Genomic DNA, 19,024 nt, shown 5'->3' with positions numbered 1-19,024 from the left:
TGGGTGCATATATACATATATATATATATATATATATTTATATTTATATTTGTGTGGGAGGCATGTGTGTGTGTTTGTTTATGTGTGTGCGTAACAATTTAAAAATAAATACAAGAAACTAGCGCAGAACGTGGCGGCAATGGGTCGAATGAGCGCCTGCTGGGCATCAGAGAGGCAATCGGCGTGGCGGCGGATGCTACTGCCAACCGCGAGGGTAGAATGATAGATTGAAAAGGACTTGAATTGTGCTGAAAAGGAGCGCTCGACCACCCGCACTCGCTGCCAATTTGGACAGTTTATTTGTTTGCCATGCGAATTGGACACGTTTGCGGATCCTTTCGCCGGTTCATATGTCATTGTCTAGTTTGTAGTTCCACACGCATCGCTTTCATCATTCAAATGATTTGCGCTTTCGCTTAGCTGTTTTCAAGCATCATTTCTACCTTTCGCCCCAACTGATGAGCCGTGCTCAAGCTGTGGACAGCAAATGAAGAGCAAATTTATTGAACAGACCAAATCGGATCGAATGGTTTTCTTTTTAATGAGATAATTTTTTGATTCCAATCAGTCTGTCTCATTTGCTGTCATGTGCTCGCCTCAAACAGTTCGAGCAACCTGCGAGCTTCGCCTTGCATCTTCTCCTTTGGGTGCGTGGCTTGCATATGTAGATGCCACAGTGCCACAGTGCAACGCAGTGGCAGCCCACTTGGCTTGTCTACTAATTAAAATGCATGCAATAACCTGAAGCCTTTGTTGCCACATTGTTGTTGTCGAGGTTGTTGCTGCTGCTGTTGCTGTTGCTGCTGTTGCACGTATGCGTAGAAGGACGCACATCGTTGACAATTTACACAAAGTGCTTAGACTTGTACTTGGGCCTAGCAACGGGCTGCATTTGCTTTTGCTCTTGCTATTAAGCACAATTTCTTTTCTTTTTTTTTTCTTAGTCGTTTTCGCCCCCAGCTGCCACGCCCCTGAGCCAAACTATTGATAGCTTTGTGAGCAACATTTTTAATTGTCTATCAACTTGACTATTTTTAAGCCCGAACAAAAGGTGCAGCAACAAAAATGTCCTTGTCGAGGATCTCAATTGGCCTTGCATGCATTTTTCATAAATATAATTTAAAGACCCAAACGCAGCAACTGTTGCTGCTGCTGCTGTTGCTATTGAAACAACAGCAACAATTGCTGGCGCCGCTGCTGCTGTCATGCCACGTGTTGCAACAAAAAATTAATGCAAATTTGCATAATAAATAAACACAATCAAATACAGTGCACTGCACATTTTTGCGTGACTAACGCAAAGTACGGCGCATTGCAGGTTCATTTATGCAATACGCTACACAAATCTGCGAAGGGTATACACCCTTTTGGCTTGAAGAAGACATAACATGAAAAGATGAGGGCCTTCTTTAAAGTTGGAAGAATGCCTAAAAGTGCACAGGAATACTTAAATTTTATAAAAGTTATACAATTTTATAAAGCTTTTTCATATTATTAAAAACATTTATTTTCTTACTTTTATTTTACTTTATTTTATTTTCTTTATAATCTTAATATTTTTTAATTTAAACAAAAAAAAAAAATGGATTGAATGCATGAACATGATAAATTGGCTACGCTTTGAAAAGCTTTTAAAGCTATCATCGATTTGGACTTTCATTGTATATAATAAAGCTCTGCTGAGTTTGGACTTGTATAATATGAAAAAACTTCAGAATATTTTATAATACATCCTTGACTCTGGTATGAAAAAAATACTGCCATTTTTTCCGGAAAGCTGTCTTAAGGCTTTATAGATATGTAATATCAAGATATAAATTTTTTATGTCAGTCTATAAAATAGATTCCGGGCTAGTAATACAAAATATGCTCTAGAATAGTCATGCATCATATCTAAATATTTCATATATCCATAACTTTCCCAGGGTATTCGCTTGTCGACTATTGCTTAATGATGTTATAAAAGTTTATTCAAATTTGATGGCTGAATGCAGTTAAGCGTTTTACTAAATTAGAGAGTGCTCCATGGACTAAATAAATGGATTTGCTAGGGCGCAAGCATGTCCAAAGGATTTCCTAAAGCCATTTAAACTGGTGAATAACAGAGTCAGGAGCTGAGGTGCAGGAATGCATAAAGTTGCAAGAGCATATCTGATTGGCAGCATTACAAACACCGCATGAAATAAAGGAAACCCCCAAGAATCTGGTCACTTGCAGCTACTAAGCCAATAGATTGGCTAAGCTATGCGTATATCGGTATATTGAAAGTCTACTAAACAAGTGCGCACTGAAATACTTAAAATTCGATTCACAATTAGTCTGAACCTTTGCCATACAGCTGGCATGCAAGTGTTAACGACTAATATTTTACAGAGTATAACTAATATATTTGAAAAACAAACGATTCGTAACGCTCGAAAGATACGAAAGTACGGGTAAAAAAAAAATGAAACCTCTATATGCGGCTCTATCCGACTAGGATATACCCTGAAGCTCGACGAAGCGTCTTTATTTGAGATATTAGATCGGAATCATATATGAACCTAAGCTAATTTTTAATTATAAGTTAATTCACCAGGTTAATTCGAGCTCGAATCTTTAATACCAAGGATCCAATAGATGTGTTCTGCATCTAAAGAGGTGAGATATATAATCTACTGAAGTTTGATTGTTGATAGTTTTCAGATAAACTACATATATATTAATTATTTCTAACAAATCTTACCAAAAAGGATCGGAGTGGAGTCATTAAGACTCGGCTGTAGATCTTTTTTAATGAATGATATCAATATATTATAAATAATATTAGTGATCTAGTAGAGAATACACCGCTCTAATATACCCTGAAACTTCGATTCGAAAGATTTACACACAGTTCAGTCTATATACATATATTTTTTTCTATTCTTCTTCTTGTTTCTATAAACTCTGTTAGAATATATGCTTGACTTATATTTTACAGGTTATATACTAAATGCAGCATGCGACAGAAAGATCGAGTTTTGCTGGAGCAGACTGGTGCGTCTAACTAAATAATAATTGCGTCTTCAGTAAAGTCGCAATACTCGTTGCTCATTAATTTTGCCAACAGTTTAGGGGCAATTATGCGGCCAACAGCAAAACCAAGCAGAGCAGAAATTACGCAAGTGACCTTGAAATTCGCAAAGCTCTTTTATTACAGACGTCAAATTTTTGTGTGGTTCGTCGCAAAGCAAGTGGGCGAAATATGCAGAAGAGCGAACGCAAGAAATAAAGACAGAGAGAGAGATAAACTGATTGAGAGAGTAAGGTAACCGGTTCCCGTTGAACTTGACCCGCTGCTGCTAGCGAGCGCGCTGTCTTCATTTTGGGCAGCGAATTCGCAGCGCAGCGCTGTGCTGCAATGCGTGCAGCTATGCGGCATTAAGCAATTGTTTACAAACAAAGTTCTAGAATGTAAAGAAGCAAGAGCAACAACAACAGAGAGTGAGCGAGCGAGAGTGAGTGAGATAGAGAGGGGATGTTAAGAGAGCAGAGAGCGCAGTGCAGAGCAACAACAGCTGTTACCCTTTATATATAGCTCTCGGCTCTCGCTGCTTCCGTCATATGTGTGCTGGGAGCTTCTGCGATCGCAGGCAACACGATTGCCCGAGAGCTTTTACACGCCAGAGCTTTGAATTGCGGACACCAGCGCAACTGGCGGCGGGTCTAAGCTAGTTTTAGTTTGGGAAAACGCGCTGAAACGACACGCGGGCAACGGCGAGCGATCTATAAATAATTTGGAAAAAGTTAAACATTCAAAAGAAATCAAAATCAAAAATAAACAAACAGCAAACAAACAACAACAATTTGTCGTCGTGGAAATTTGTTTTGATTTTTGGAATTTTCAAGTGAGTGACTGAACAGATTTCAAACAACTTTTCCCCACACAAATGGTCTAAAACACGAATGGAAATAATTTTGCCAGCGAGTGCCAAGCGCGACAAAAAACAGAAGACGCAACACAACCACACGCACACAAACAAACAAACACATACATATTTATTTCTTGTTCAATGTGGCTCACTCATTTCATTGCTTATCGCATTGGCTATGCGTGGGAAATACCAGCGCTAAATTCATAATTTGTCTAATTGGAAAATTGAATTGAATTGTCCAATTGATTTGGATTGCATTTTAATAATTATCGCGAATCAGAGATCAATCAGCTACGCTTTTATTTTTGCATAAAACCTTTTAGTTTGAACTGCTCTATAAACTTTCGAAAAACATGGTTTAAGTTCGAATTACTTCATCACGATCGCTACGAGGTGAAATCTGCGCATTTTTCTAAGAGATGTTTGTCTAAATGCAAGAAACAAATTTGTTTTAAATGTTGCAGAAATCTATAAAACCGAAACACTTTTACGAAGCTGCAAATGTGACAATAGAAATCAACTATTTTAATTATTTCTAGTCGACAAATTTGTTTGTATTTACGTGAAGAAATTTGCTTCCAGTTCCAATTTGTTTTTGTAAACTACATTTTAGTTTTTACAATTTCTTATTTACTTTTACTTTTCATTAAAACCAAAATCCTATAGTACTCCATTTCGTAATTCCCTTGCTAATATAATGATTAAAACAAGTATAGTTTATACGGAAATCAACTTTCAGCTCTAATTCGTTTAAAAAACTCATTATTGAACTAATGAGCAATTATTTGATTTAATTTTTAGTTATTCATAATTTAGTTTGCGACATTTAGTTTTTTCGAGATTTTAACATAATCTAATCAATCAACTCTAATCAATCAATCGAATTTTAATGAACTGGTTTACTAGATGAATACTTAACAAAACGATCTATAATTATGCATCCATAATCTTTTAAAGATCATTTACCTTTTAATAGAAAAAAAAAAAATTGTATTACTAGCAAAATATTGTGCAAAAGATTCGAAAAATGCCTGATAAGCAATTTTTATATACTCGTTAACAAATTAAAAAAGAAAGTATATTAGTGTTCGCTGTCGTCTATGAATAGACCATAGAGACCATAAAGCATACCCTTGGCTGTTAAAAGGGTCGTAACCAACACTCACTAGAGAGAAAATAAGTTACTGCAGATTAAAAAGAAATGATTCTATCTATGAAAAGATTCCCGGACTTGCTAAGTAGAGACTGATATAATGCTAAATTGCTTATTTTTAAAAGAGATCGCAAAATAAAATATAAACTTACCAAATAAATCTGCCTACATCAACTTGTATATATCTGTCATCTCCTGTCTATACATACATACTTGATAAAACATTGATACTTGAAAAGGATACATATTGTAACATATGTATATATATACATATATTTATCATGAGCGAGTATTAAGGAAGAGGGCAATGTTCTAGTTTTCTTTATATTTATTTTCATATCAGATTTTATAGAGGGCCTAACCCACAGAGCTTGACTCACTCTACGCTATATATATGTATGTATACATTTCGCATATATAAAATATATAATAATCATGTATATTATAGATTAGAATTCTATATACTATTTACAAGCCTTTGTTTCATACCTTATGAACTTAAGCGCAGCAGCTGACAAACGGAAGATTTAAAGAACATTAATTTTGAGACGATGTAAACTGAAACGGTATCATATGATTTGAAAATATTTAAAATTCAGCTAAAAAAAATTATTAAATGCCGGCATGCATATATAATCAATAAAAAATATTAGCTCTTTGTATAAAATATACTAAGTATATATTATGTATTTGTAGGTTTTCCTGCGACTCACTAAAGTATGTAGAGGAGACATTGACGTCAAGAACAATTGTAATCAGTTGCCAGAGCTCAAATATTTACGTATGAGTGTGAATTTCCTGAAGTTAATCGCACACACTATACACTCGTGAACATATATATTGCTGTGCCCTTGAGCGAAAAATGAAATAATTATAATTATAATAAAATTAGGCGAAATACAAAAATCCTCAAGGGGGAATCAACCAATCAACGGCAAACATTTAACACAGTAACACGAAACAAGGAACAGGAATATAACGCACACCTATACCTACACCTATATACTATAGCGCTCAAAGCAAAGAAGTGTAAGTGAGATCGTAGCACACAAAAAATAAGAATAATAATAATAATAATGAAATATGTAAAGATGAACGAACATTTTTTACAAATATTTTTTACAATCATAAATTTTTCTAATTTACTTTTCTTTTTTTTTTTTGGTATACACAATTAGAGTTGCCGCAGCTAACGGGACAGGCCGCAAGGCGAAGCGGGCCTGGGCCTTGCAACACATTCGGCAAGTGGGTCAGTCTTTGGATGAGAATTACAAAATATGTGCATTAAAATGCAACAGCCAACAACAACAACAACAGCAACGAGAAGGCAAACAAGCTGTAACAACAAAAACAACAACAGCAAAATGTTGCAAATGTTGTTGTTGGCTTTGCTGCTGCTGCTGCTGCTGAGCGGACAAATCGAACCGGTGGATGGCCTCAAAGTAACGGTAAGTTGTTAGTTAGCCTTAGTTGGAGTTGGCCAACAAGTCTTGCCAATAAGCAATTGCCCAAGCCTCGCATTAAGTGCAAGAAAACACCAAGCCAAACAGGTAGCCGAGCGTGCGTATACTTAATATTTTATAATTTTTTAAATTTTATTATATTCACTTGCTACACATTCATTTTCACTTAATTTTGAACTATTTGAAGTATTTCACTATGCGTACTAAGCCCTCGAACCAGTTGTTACCTTATGAGATATTTATATAATTATGGTTATATAAGTACAAACTTATTAAGCAAGTTTCAGCTATCAAATACGTAATGGGTCTATCAGCTCGTAGAATAGACATACAAAGCGAGTGGACAGTATATGGCATATAAATGTATATACTTTACATTTCATAAATTATACAATTAAATATAAACTTTAACGTAGCGTTCTCTTCATTTCATCTTGGCCTTCTTTCAAACTCAGTTTAAAGCCAAGTTCTCAAATTGCCAATTGAATGAGTTCTTTATTAGCGTAAGCACCACTGCGTATACTTCATATTTTATAGCCTATGAATTTTATGGGGCTCACTTAAAGTAAGTGGCTCAATTAGAGTTAAAGAGAACTGCAAATTTCCTACTACTCAGTGGAAGTAATGGAAATACTATATATAATATTATTAGATGTTCTCTTGCATTTCTTGTGCACACAAAATATCTATATATATATTCTCATTTGCAGTAAATCTTTCGTAAAATACGTTCTCAAAATAAAATAAATATTTGTATGTTTTTTGGCACATCTGTATATTGACAATATATTTGTATATTTTAAATAGTAATGGTAGTCTCTGTATGAAATTGAGCAACTGTATATATTTCAAAAGAAATTATACAACCTTGATATTTTCTCAGGAGCAAAAACAATCTACATACAATGTATGCAACACTTTCACTTGGAAGAATTACTAAGTAGTATTTTTGTTGCCAAGTTCATTAACATTCGATTCTCAAATAGGATCCTTATCTACTAGTTAAGCAAATGGCAGACAGTTAAGAACCAAAAATATAAATGTATATATGTATATATATATGTATATATGTATTTGAAGATAAGATATTGCAATTGAATCATAATTATCATGGACTTTGTTTTGGCTACTAGAAGACGAGGCTTATTTTCAGCTAGTCATTATGTTATCTAAATCTTTTAATATATATATATACATATACATATTCAACACAAAGAGTTCAATGAATGACTGTTATGAATTAATGAATTATGGCTTTCAATGAGCTGATTGCGACTGAAGATTAACATGTATATTTGTACTTATATGCATTTACAGTATAGTCGAATCGAAACGAAATGATAAGAGGTGAGATCATTTTCTAATGACTAATTTAGCTTCGTACTTAATATCGAGAGCGATAACTTCAGGAAATAGACTAACTTTAACCTTGATCGACTGATAATACAATAATTATTTATGTTTCGTTTCGCCCATTCATATCAGTCATATATTTTGTACCTCCCTCGCGTACTATATGTGTGGCCTGATAATAGAGTTAGCTTGTGCCAGTTCTCATGGCGAAAGTTCTAGAAACACGCGCGTGTTCAACTAAAACAATAACAAAACATAATAACCCATTTATGGGTACACATACATGAATATATATGTATATACATTTATATTCCAGAATATATAGAACATAATATCACCATATTTTGGCCCCTCTTCCGCATGTCTGATTAGCAAAATTTTCAGCAAAATATATATAAAGTCTAAATGAGACAAGTTTATTTTATTTTAGAGGCAAATGCCGAATAAAAAATCATGACTGCTGCACTGAAAGAAATATATGGACAGAATTTGATTATATTGAATCACTGGCTAAGAGCAAATAGATAATTAAAAATACATATAAAACAAAATAAATAATTCTTATTTATAAAAATTGTTTATAATTAAAATAATATAATAATTATCTAAAACTTATAAAAATTAGAAGACGGACATTGTAAATTGATCTCCTAAACATATATTTGACAATGTTTAAATAGCTATCCATTATATCACACAACACGAATATTATAAAATCCAATTGGATTCGCAACAAGGTCTTTAAATATGAATTTAGTTAGTCTACAGCAATTTAGTTTTTATTAGTGTAGTTATTTCTGTCAGCGCTTTTTATGTGCGCAGCGTTCGTTTTTATAAAGCAGCTGCGATCACCCGATCATAGCAACAACAACAACAGTAACAATAACAACAGTAACAACAGTAACAGTAGCAGCTACGCACATCAGCTGATTACGCCGAATAAGTTGGGCTCTCTTTCTTATCAGAAAGAGAGTTGAAGTACGAACCGGCATGGCCTCGCTGGCAACCGCCCACAACCCCCCGCGATCAGTGTAACGGAGCTTTGCTTGCTAAACTTTTCTGCCACGCCCCGCACACTAATGAATGGCACACGCCCGCTGCTACTGCGCTGTCGCTGTTTCTGTCGCAGTCGCTGGCAAAGTTTGACCGATGACGCGCTGCGTGTGCTTGGACTTTGGCATCCGTTGCTTTTGTTGTGGTCGCTTCTGGTGGTGAGTGATGCGTTCTCAACTGAACGAAGTGCTTCGTAAAGCTTTTGTTTTCGTATTACCGCACAATCGAAAGAGAGAGTGAGAGAGAAAGATAGAGAGAAGGCAATACACAGCGCGCAGTAACAACAAGTCTTTATTTTCGTATTAATATATCCTACGACCATCACAACACCCACCTGGAAAACATTTTCAGGTGGCAATAACAAATAACAGTTAGACACTTGAACTTCGATCGCGATTAAATTTGCGAAGTATCGGTGAGATATGAGGGCAAGGAAAATATTAAATAACAACAAAACTAAATGGTGTGATCTACAAGCATGCTTTTTGTTGTTTTTCTTCTTTTTTTGGTTCGCCAAACAAATGAAAAAGCTTGAAAAAGTTTTTGTTTGGCTCTTGAATACTAAAGACTCTCGACATGATATGATATATCATATATGATATATATTAATTAAATCAAACTAATATTATTTAAAAGAAATAAACTAAATAACATACGAAAATGTGAAGAAAACTAATTTATAAATTTTGTAAATGAATATAGAACTATTTATATGAACTATATATACAATACATATATACAAATATATGTTCTGATATATACTTATTTTGTATAATTAATGTAGAAGTATACAAATAAATAAAGATCCAAAACAAGACTATATTTATAAGGGTCACAAAAAAAAATAAATAAAAGAAAAGAAAGATAAAAAATAAAAGTCGAAAATATAAATGAAAATGTAGAAAAAAATATAAAATAAATAAATAATAATGAACAATTTGAAAATTATTTAAAGCAATTTGATGAAATTATTGCTAGAATATGATTTAAGTTCAGTTGCTTAGAAAAATAATTGCTAAATTTCTAAAGCAAATTGATGTAAAATAGATGTTAAATTAAAAAAAAAGAAAGGTTTTTTTTTAATAGGGTTAGCTGAAGAAACATAAATATATAAATTTTCTTAATTTAAATGAAGATAAGGACATTTAAAGATATATTCGATAGTTGACACATGCTATAATCCAAATTTCAAGTGCTTAGCATTTTAGGAGGTAGATGTGGAGTTTTATTTATTCTATAGGGCTACTTGACTAAATGTACAATAGTTGAAATTTTCAGTGATTAAGCTGGGGATGTTTAACTCTACCTTTTCAAATCAAAGAAGTTCGTTGCAATACCTATACCGTAAGATTCTTTAGATTGCTAATGATTTGTGAATTCGTTTATTCCTTTTGCAGGCGTCTCTCATAACTAATCACAACTATCCTGTGGAGGAGCACACAGTCCACACGCCAGACGACTACATACTCACGATCTATAGGATACCTACCTCCCCCAAGCTGCAGGCACAGAACCAGACTCAGGAGAAGAAGAAGCCGGTGGTATTCCTGCAGCACGGCATCCTCTGCGCCTCGGATGATTGGATCATCAATGGACCGGAGACGTCGCTCGCCTACATGTTCGCCGATGCGGGCTACGACGTTTGGCTGGGCAATGCGAGGGGCAACACCTACTCAAGGCAGCACAAGCACATTCATCCGGATACATCGGATTTCTGGAAGTTCAGCTGGCACGAGATCGGCGTCTACGATCTGGCGGCGATGCTGGACTTTGCCCTAGCTGTGAGCGACAGCAAGTCGCTGCACTTCGTCGCCCATTCGCAGGGCACGACAACCTACTTCGTGCTGATGTCGTCGCTGCCTTGGTACAACGAGAAAGTGCGAACGGTGCATTTACTGGCGCCGATCGCCTACATGAGGAACCATTCGTTTATACTGTCCAAGCTGGGTGGGATGCTGCTTGGCTCGCCCTCGGTGCTCAGCTGGGTGCTGGGCAACATGGAGCTGCTGCCCATTACGAGCATCCAGAAGATTCTATGTGAACATGTCTGCTCGGTGGGCTCCATGCTGAAGTTCTTGTGCTCGGGCCTGTTAGATTTCATTGGCGGCTGGGGCACCCGGCATCTAAATCATGTGAGTAAGACCCTCTCGAGGTCTGTCTATCAGCACTAACTCTCATTCAATTCTTCTTCATACCTCAGACGCTACTCACAGACGTTTGTGAGACGCATCCAGCTGGCGCGTCGACTACTCAAATTATCCACTACCTGCAGCTATATACATCAGGCGACTTCAGACAGTACGATCACGGCAAGGAGCAGAATGAGATAATTTACAGGCAGGCGGAGCCCCCCTCGTATAACGTGCAGAATATCAATAGTTGTGTAAATATGTACTACAGCGATAACGATTACATGTCTGCTGTGGAGGATGTTGAATATTTGGCAACGTTGCTACCATGCGCGGAGCTCTATCGCATTCCCTATAAGGATTGGAATCATTACGATTTCCTTTGGTCCGTCAATGTCAAGGAAGTGATAAACAACAGAATAATTGATAAAATGCACAGATATGATATGGAGCACGATGCGGCCATCAGTTTCTAGCGATTCTACAATAAAAGCTAAGTCAAATCCATAAACGGAAACCTAATTGTAAATACGTGTAAATAATACGGTTAGCAATGAGCGTGTGCGTGATATACATGGTAATAATTATTGTTTAAGTTGCAAAAGGTTTGTGAAATGCTTCAAGCTAACATTATGTAGTTTTTAATACACACTCTGTTACAAAATATACAAAGAAAAACATTTTTGAAAATACCGCCAAACAAAAATATGTTATTATTTACCGTTGCTGTACGGCAGCTAACAGAAGCTTTGGGTTTAACAGCTTGCGTTAAGGAGAAGCGAGAAATATTTCACTTATTTTTGTTAGGTCTTGCTTTCTATCAGGTAAAAAACATATTATATGCAACAAAAGATAAAAAAAACAGCAATAGATTCAATGTGTATATAATTGTCATATACCATTCAGTTCAAACTTACCGCCAAGATCGCAAATGTAATCGATAGTCATTTAATTAAATATATTACAGTTAACAGAATTCTCACTTTCCATTCGTTCCATTAACGTAACCGCTTGAGTAATTAACAGTGTCAAATGCATTTGTTTCTTTAAAAAAAATACAGTTATAATTCAACTTTTTTATTTATATTTAAATCTATCGAACAATTCAGTATGTTATAAATAAAAAATATACAATATGTTATCAGTGATTTAAATTCTGTTCGAATATAGTTGAGAGAATCTGCTGTTAACAGAGAGCTCTTCACGCACCTGACAGCAGAATCACTTAATAGCAGTCACTGAAGTTTATAACATTTGCATAAGCAAATGTTGCATTTATCATGCAGTTAATTTTTCGGAATAATTTTCTTCGATATTAATCTTTTTCAGCTATAGAAATTGTATACTTATATAAAATTTTTCTCGATTGTTAACCAGAGGTCAGAAACAGAGATACCGTGACACGTAACAGTTACGTGAATACGACGCTCATCACTAATATGTATTCGCTGAGTGTATAACGCAAGTAGTTAAATTTTTTCACAGTGCTGCTACACAACAACAAATAACGGTGTGCATAAAAATCACAGAAATATACACGGAGAAAAAACTTCAATAACTTGCATTTCAATAACAATAATTGTTGAATTCATATGTAGCGGTTCAGAACGAATTCGACATTCAGAATGGGTAGGTCTAACGAAGACAAGCATAATTACTTGTATATTTACGTCTAAGCCGCGGTGCTTGGGCTCTCCCCTCCCCCATCCCTTCTATGCGTTGCAAGTAAAGCCAGGGCTGCATTTGTATATCTAAGAATAATAAATAAATAAGAACAAAAGTATTCGCAGTGTGTTTTGTGTGTAAATCAACATTAACCAGGTTGATTCACTCTTGCAGCAGCACAATCAGTGAACGCTGGTCAGAAAATGTTGGTGGAAATAACAACGGACGGCATACCGAAGCTTCACTGTCCCGTCTGCAACAAGGCGTTAATTTCGCTCGCCGGCTACGTGAAGCATGTGAAAAAACATGAGCCACCGGGTGGCTTCCGGTGTCGCAACTGTGAGCTTACGTTTTGCCATGAAGAGCAGCTGAAGGAGCATCTGAGGATTGCACACAACGCCTACATCGAATGTCGCCTGTGCCACAGCCTGTTCGGCAGCGAGGTGGAACACGAGGCACATATCGAGGAGGCGCATCAGGAGCGTAAATTTAACGTGACCCAGGATCAGGAGCTCTTCAAGTGCGAGGTAAGCTTTCCACTATAAATCCTTTCCAATTGAAATCTCGAGTGTTTTTTGCAATTCCAGCTGTGCGGCAAGAGCTTTGCAGATCGCGAGAGTAGTGCGAAGCATCAAGCCGAGCACGAAGAGAAACTCAAAGGGAGCACCACAAACCAGGCCAAGCAGCAGCGGAACTGTAGACAAGGTTGTGGGTGAATCAGATGCCTCTGCTCCTCAGCTCAATTCTAATCCCACTTCCTTTGCAGTTCCCACTCCTGCGGATGCACCTGCGAACGTAGTCAAACGAAAGCGTGGAAGACCTAAGAAATGTCCAGTGCCAGCCTCAGAGGACAGCGACGACGATGTTCCGCTGGCCAGCAGGCTAAAAGTTCAGGCGCCTATGAAACTGAAACAAGAGTTCGTTAGCAGCCAGGAGCTAAGCGATACGGATGAGGAGTATCCCGACTTCGAGCCCAACAACAGCGACGAGGAAGCGGATGCGAATCAGTTTAAGCTACCTCCTCCAGCGCTCGTCAAAGAGGAAGCCATCGATCCCGACTTTGAGTATCAGGATGCCAGCGCCTTCGTTAAGATGGAGGGCAGTAACGGATTGGACATCTACAGCAATGAGAAGGATAAACTCCTGGATGTCCTGCTCAACCAGGACGAGAGTATGAAGCCGTACGAGCATTTGAAAGTGGAGCACGCAACGGGCATATTGGACGAAATCGCCGCTGTGCCCATGGCCAAGCAGAACGGGGAGGACCACATGGAGGAGGATGTGCTAGCACTGCGCGAAACGGAGCCAGACAGTGAGGAGGAGGCTCAACTGCGTCCACTCAGCAAATCCAGTGTAAAGCGCAAATATCGAAAGAGAGGAGCTGCTGCCGCCTCTACGGAGGTCCAGGAAGAAACAACGACCGCTCCTCGCCGTGTGGCCAAAATAACCAAAAAGGAACTGAAGGAGCGCCTAAAAATGCTGAGTAAAATGGAGAAGACGTGGCAGTGTCCACACTGTGTGAAAATCTATCACATCCGCAAGCCATACGAGAAGCATCTGCGCGACGACCACAAGCTAAGCGAACAGGCTGTCAAGGAGCTCTTCAAGGATGCGGATGCACATGCCAAGCTGGATGAGGAAGTGTTCAAATGCAAAATCTGCAGCAAGATCTACTTGGTAGAGAAACGCCTGGAGACGCACATGAAGGTGCACGGCAAGGACGGCAGCCTGATCCACAAGTGCCCCTGCTATTGCAACCTGTTCTTCGCCAGCAAGGAGCTAGCCACACAGCACGCCCACCAGCAGCACAAGGAGCTGCTCTACTGCGAGAAGTGTGACAAGTACATGACCGGGCATGACAGCCTGAAGAACCACGAGAAGAACTACCATGCCCGCAAGGAGCCACGCAATCTGCCGCGGAATCTGATTTGCGATAAGTGTGGCAAGAAATTCACGGGGCGCACCTCGCTCTCGGATCACGTGCGCTCCGAATGTGGGCGAGTGCCCCTATACGAGTGCAGCGTTTGCTGCAAGCGGCTCTCCACAGCGGGAATATTGAAAACACACATGCTCCTGCACCAGTCGGAGACGCCGTACCAGTGCGACAAGTGCGGGAAGACGTTCAAGGTGAAGGCGCAGTACAAATCGCACTTGAAGACCCGTCACACAGACAACAAGCCCTACAAGTGCCATGTGAGTATGCAATTGCTGTTAATGTTAAGGCTCGGCCGTTAATGGCTGTCTGTTGTCTGGTCAGTGGTTAAAGAAACGCTTGCTTTTCAAGACGATGGCTTATGCTCCAAGCTTATTGTTTATTATTTCAAATGGTTTTTAGTTAATGCGTAACGGTGTTTTTAGAGTTGCACTACTTTAATAATTAGTTGTCTAGTATTACAAATTGTAGCACATCTGTTAAAATCTGTTCGAGCTGTTTTTTTGCCAAGAATTTCTGCTCCTAAAACGAACTCCCAGAAGACTGCGCAAAGAGAATCATCGATACTTTGAGAAATAATGAACTGTTCATTTTGCGCTTTGAAATCTTAATTTTATATTTTATTAATCTGCTGATATGTTTATATCTTACACAAAAATAACTATGTATAGTTTTTAGAATAAGGAATGACCAGAGCGGAGTTAATCCACAGCTAATCTACATTTAAGTTTCTAGTCCATTAAATTTTAACTCTTGATTGTTTTTCCATTGCAGCTCTGTCCCAAGGAGTATCCATATCGGGAAAGCCTTTTAACCCACATGACTGTGCACACGGGCATCAAGCGCTTCCTTTGCAACAACTGCGGCAAACGCTTCACATGCATCTCCAATCTTCAGGCGCATCGAAAGGTGCACGCCGACACCTGTGGGCAGCTGCCCCTGAATGCGAAAGCCACGCAATATATGGGCGTGCAGCGGGGCAAACTGCTAATGGGAGCCAAGCCAGAGGCGGGCATGGAATACGAGGAGACAAAAACTCTAATTGCCCAGGATGTGATCGATCGGGACATGCCGATGGCGCAGGAGCTGAACTTTCCATCCGATGGCAGCGCGCCGCTGGCAACGGTTCCACTCAATTATGCTTCATCACATCTGGTGCCGCACATTGTGCTGCAGACGATGCAGGCTGAGGCAAGGACACAGGATTAGCTTAGGTTTTAAAAAATAAAGACGCTTTTTGTATATTGAGTAAGAATGTTTTCACTCACGTACTAACTACGGGCATTAGCCTAGTTCTAAAGTCTAGTTTAGTCTAAAATACGGCTGCTGAAAGCGTCCAATAGGCATGCGTCCCTTTCTGCGAAGCCTTCGCACAGCTTCTCGAATGAATTTTGGCTGCAGTGCACCTGATTCGCCTTGTTGCTCCATTACATCCAGAGCTGAAATGCAGAGAACATAAGTACAAAACAATAGTTTCCTAATTTCATTACCTACCTTCTTCCACCACTTCACCAACGAACACTTTGGCTATGCCCGACATGGCTATAACCACATTTTGAGACACCGAGCATCCGGTTATGGTCTGCATTAGCCTTTTGACCGCAGCCTTCGGAAATGCAGAGCGGCGATACATCTCATAGCGATCAAGTTGCTCTTCCGTAAAATTCGACACTAGCACCCTGTGAGATACTGCTTAGCTAGGTAAGTTAAGATTGGGAATAAGGGCTTACTGCATGCGCTCGCGTTCCTCTTCTTCGAGCTCCTTTTTGGTTTTCAGCTTCTTTTGAGATGGCTCGCCGGAGTCGCCATCTGCATCGCCATCATTTTTGATATCCTTGCCATCAACCTCTGCTGTGTCGGAGGTTTCGCTGTCTTTGCGGCTATCGGTAGCGGTGTTAAAGAATTTTAAATCACCATCATCATTGTCGCTTAAAGAATTTTGTGTGGGAAACAGAATTTCATCCATTTCGTTGAAAGTAAACATCTAATAACTATCGAGCAGCCGCCACAATTTATCGGGGGAAGTAACACCACTAATCATGGTTGTATGACTAGTGGTGGTAGCACCCAAATTGGTTATCAATAATATGTGAACCATTGTGAATGATAGTTTCAATATATACAAATAAATAAATAAAATAAAACAATATGAAAAGCCTAGCAACTATCATTAGCTTTAAGAAATAAATTATAAATGCTCGGTTAAATTACCGTTAACACACGATATACAATCTATCGATCTACTGGACTCGTGCTCCTCTACCATATCTATTATGATTACAAACTGCAATGGCTTCAAATATGTTTGAATGTTTTCTTACAGAATCGATACAGTAACCAGTAAGCATAAACAATCTAGAACTAAAGGAAATTGCCAAAAATTAAATTATATTAGATGTGTAGATGTGTAGTATCGACATCCAAATTTGAAGTTACGTCAAGCATGCGATTGAAGTTATCGTTTGAATGAAATATATCGTGCTTTCAAGGTAGCAACACATCTCTAACCTCGTGCTCTCCTTTCATCGCCATCATTGCTCTGTGGCCGCAAGTGTATTCTATAATTTTTTGCCAATATTTTAAACATGTCAGCAGTGGAAGCATTGAATGTTGAGACGGCCGCAACACTAGTGGCTGGCGGCGACGACGCCAAGAAACAAAAGAAGCCAAAGCCGAACAATAAAAAACTGCGCCAAGGTAAGTGACCTGTCTTCCCTTTAATCTTACAGTTATATGTATGTACATACATATATAAATATATATGTATACATTTATATGTAAATATACATGTATGTACGAATCTGTTGTATACGCTACTGTAAAATAATTGTAGAAGCTGCAGCAAAGAAGATCGCTGAGGGTGGCGAATCGGAAGCTGCGACCAATGGCGAAGCTGAAAAAAAGCCGCCAACTCAGGCGCCGGCATCCAAGAAGAAGAACAAGGGCAAAAAGTCTGGTCAAACAGATCCACCTACTATACCTATATCGGACCTCTACCCCAATGGCAATTATCCGGAGGGCCAGATAATGGATCATCCGGTACCCAAGGATATGGCAGACGATCGCACCGCCAAGGATCGGTTTACGTCGGAGGAGAAGCGTGCGCTAGATCGTATGAACAACGACATCTACAATGAGCTGCGCCAAGCTGCGGAAGCGCATCGTCAGACACGTCAATATATGCAAAAATACATTAAGCCAGGAATGACCATGATCCAGATATGCGAAGAACTGGAGAATACCGCACGCCGATTGGTTGGGGAAAATGGCTTAGAGGCCGGCTTGGCCTTCCCCACCGGCTGCTCGCTTAATCATTGCGCTGCCCATTACACGCCCAATGCGGGCGACACTACCGTGCTTCAATACGATGATGTGTGCAAAATCGATTTTGGCACCCACATCAAGGGCCGCATCATTGATTGCGCCTTCACGTTGACTTTTAACAATAAGTACGATAAGCTGCTGCAGGCGGTGAAAGAGGCAACCAATACAGGCATCAAGGAGGCGGGCATTGATGTGCGTCTATGCGACATCGGCTCGGCCATACAAGAGGTGATGGAATCATACGAAATTGAGCTGGATGGCAAGACCTATCCGATTAAGGCCATTCGTAACTTAAACGGACACTCCATTAGCCCGTACCGTAAGCAATATAAATATATGTTTTTTCTGCAGTACATCAATTGTTAACCTCCTCCACTTTCCTTGCAGGTATTCATGCTGGCAAGACCGTGCCCATTGTCAAGGGCGGCGAGTCTACGCGCATGGAAGAGGATGAGTTCTATGCTATTGAAACGTTCGGCTCCACGGGTCGCGGATTGGTCCACGATGACATGGACTGCTCGCATTATATGAAGAACTTTGATTTGCCATTTGTGCCGCTGCGTTTGCAGTCTTCCAAACAGTTGTTGGGCACCATCAACAAGCATTTCGGAACGTTGGCCTTCTGCAAACGCTGGCTGGATCGCGCGGGCGCCACGAAATACCAAATGGCACTCAAGGATTTGTGTGACAAGGGCATCGTGGAAGCCTATCCGCCGCTGTGCGACATCAAGGGCTGCTACACGGCGCAGTACGAACACACCATTATTTTGCGGCCCACCTGCAAGGAGGTTGTCTCTCGCGGTGACGATTATTAAACTTGATATTTGAGTACGATGTGAAGCAGAAGCGCTTGCATGGGCAGTTCACATTTTATAGCATGCATTATATATTGTACACATATATTAACTACAGTTTATATTTTCAATAAGTTCGATTGCTTGTGAGTGCGTGAGCGGGAGAAGCGTACAGCTATTACAATATACTTGTGTGTTTTGAGCTCTAAGCGAATCACATAAGCCAATCTGTATTTCAAATTTCAACACCTGCTTTTATTA

At 39.0% G+C, this 19,024-nt stretch overlaps 4 protein-coding genes across 7 annotated transcripts; 3 read left to right on the top strand and 1 right to left on the bottom strand.

Annotated features, from left to right (window-relative positions):
* Nucleotides 1-3,829: 3,829 nt before the first annotated feature.
* LOC6578066 (lipase 3) lies at nt 3,830-11,737 on the top strand. Its single transcript, XM_002003952.4, has 5 exons — nt 3,830-3,869; nt 5,746-6,078; nt 6,228-6,497; nt 10,316-11,050; nt 11,119-11,737. Exons 3-5 carry the CDS (start codon nt 6,327-6,329, stop codon nt 11,521-11,523), a joined length of 1,311 nt encoding a protein of 436 aa, XP_002003988.2. The 5' UTR covers nt 3,830-3,869; nt 5,746-6,078; nt 6,228-6,326; the 3' UTR covers nt 11,524-11,737.
* Nucleotides 11,738-12,483: 746 nt separating this feature from the next.
* On the top strand, nt 12,484-15,893 carry LOC6578065 (zinc finger protein 91). 2 transcript variants are annotated; one of them, XM_032728405.2, is made up of 5 exons: nt 12,484-12,676; nt 12,887-13,239; nt 13,300-13,420; nt 13,479-14,905; nt 15,420-15,893. In XM_032728405.2, the coding sequence occupies exons 1-5, from the start codon at nt 12,673-12,675 to the stop codon at nt 15,852-15,854; spliced, it is 2,340 nt and encodes a 779-aa protein (XP_032584296.1). In that variant the 5' UTR covers nt 12,484-12,672; the 3' UTR covers nt 15,855-15,893. The 2 variants fall into 2 exon arrangements, with proteins under 2 accessions (XP_032584296.1, XP_015021461.1); XM_015165975.3 differs by having other exon boundaries at nt 12,485-12,676; nt 13,300-13,417.
* On the bottom strand, nt 15,236-16,659 carry LOC6578064 (transcription initiation factor TFIID subunit 11). Of its 3 annotated transcripts, none has more exons than XM_044009145.1 (4): nt 16,376-16,659; nt 16,140-16,324; nt 15,914-16,084; nt 15,236-15,854 (listed from the first exon to the last, which is right to left on the bottom strand). In XM_044009145.1, the coding sequence occupies exons 1-3, from the start codon at nt 16,627-16,629 to the stop codon at nt 15,948-15,950; spliced, it is 576 nt and encodes a 191-aa protein (XP_043865080.1). In that variant the 5' UTR covers nt 16,630-16,659; the 3' UTR covers nt 15,236-15,854; nt 15,914-15,947. The 3 variants fall into 3 exon arrangements, with proteins under 3 accessions (XP_043865080.1, XP_002003986.2, XP_032584297.1); XM_002003950.4 differs by having other exon boundaries at nt 15,236-15,831; XM_032728406.2 differs by lacking the exon at nt 15,236-15,854 and having other exon boundaries at nt 15,856-16,084.
* Nucleotides 16,660-17,132: 473 nt separating this feature from the next.
* LOC6578063 (methionine aminopeptidase 2) lies at nt 17,133-19,009 on the top strand. Its single transcript, XM_002003949.4, has 3 exons — nt 17,133-17,342; nt 17,479-18,288; nt 18,357-19,009. Exons 1-3 carry the CDS (start codon nt 17,231-17,233, stop codon nt 18,782-18,784), a joined length of 1,350 nt encoding a protein of 449 aa, XP_002003985.1. The 5' UTR covers nt 17,133-17,230; the 3' UTR covers nt 18,785-19,009.
* The last annotated feature ends 15 nt before the right edge of the window (nt 19,010-19,024 follow it).

The sequence above is a fragment of the Drosophila mojavensis genome, unplaced genomic scaffold, assembly GCF_018153725.1.
Source record: "Drosophila mojavensis isolate 15081-1352.22 unplaced genomic scaffold, ASM1815372v1 contig_49, whole genome shotgun sequence".
Classification (NCBI taxonomy): domain Eukaryota; kingdom Metazoa; phylum Arthropoda; class Insecta; order Diptera; family Drosophilidae; genus Drosophila; species Drosophila mojavensis.
The sequence above is the reverse complement of the archived record's forward strand: the minus strand, read 5'-3'. Positions and strand labels throughout refer to the sequence as shown.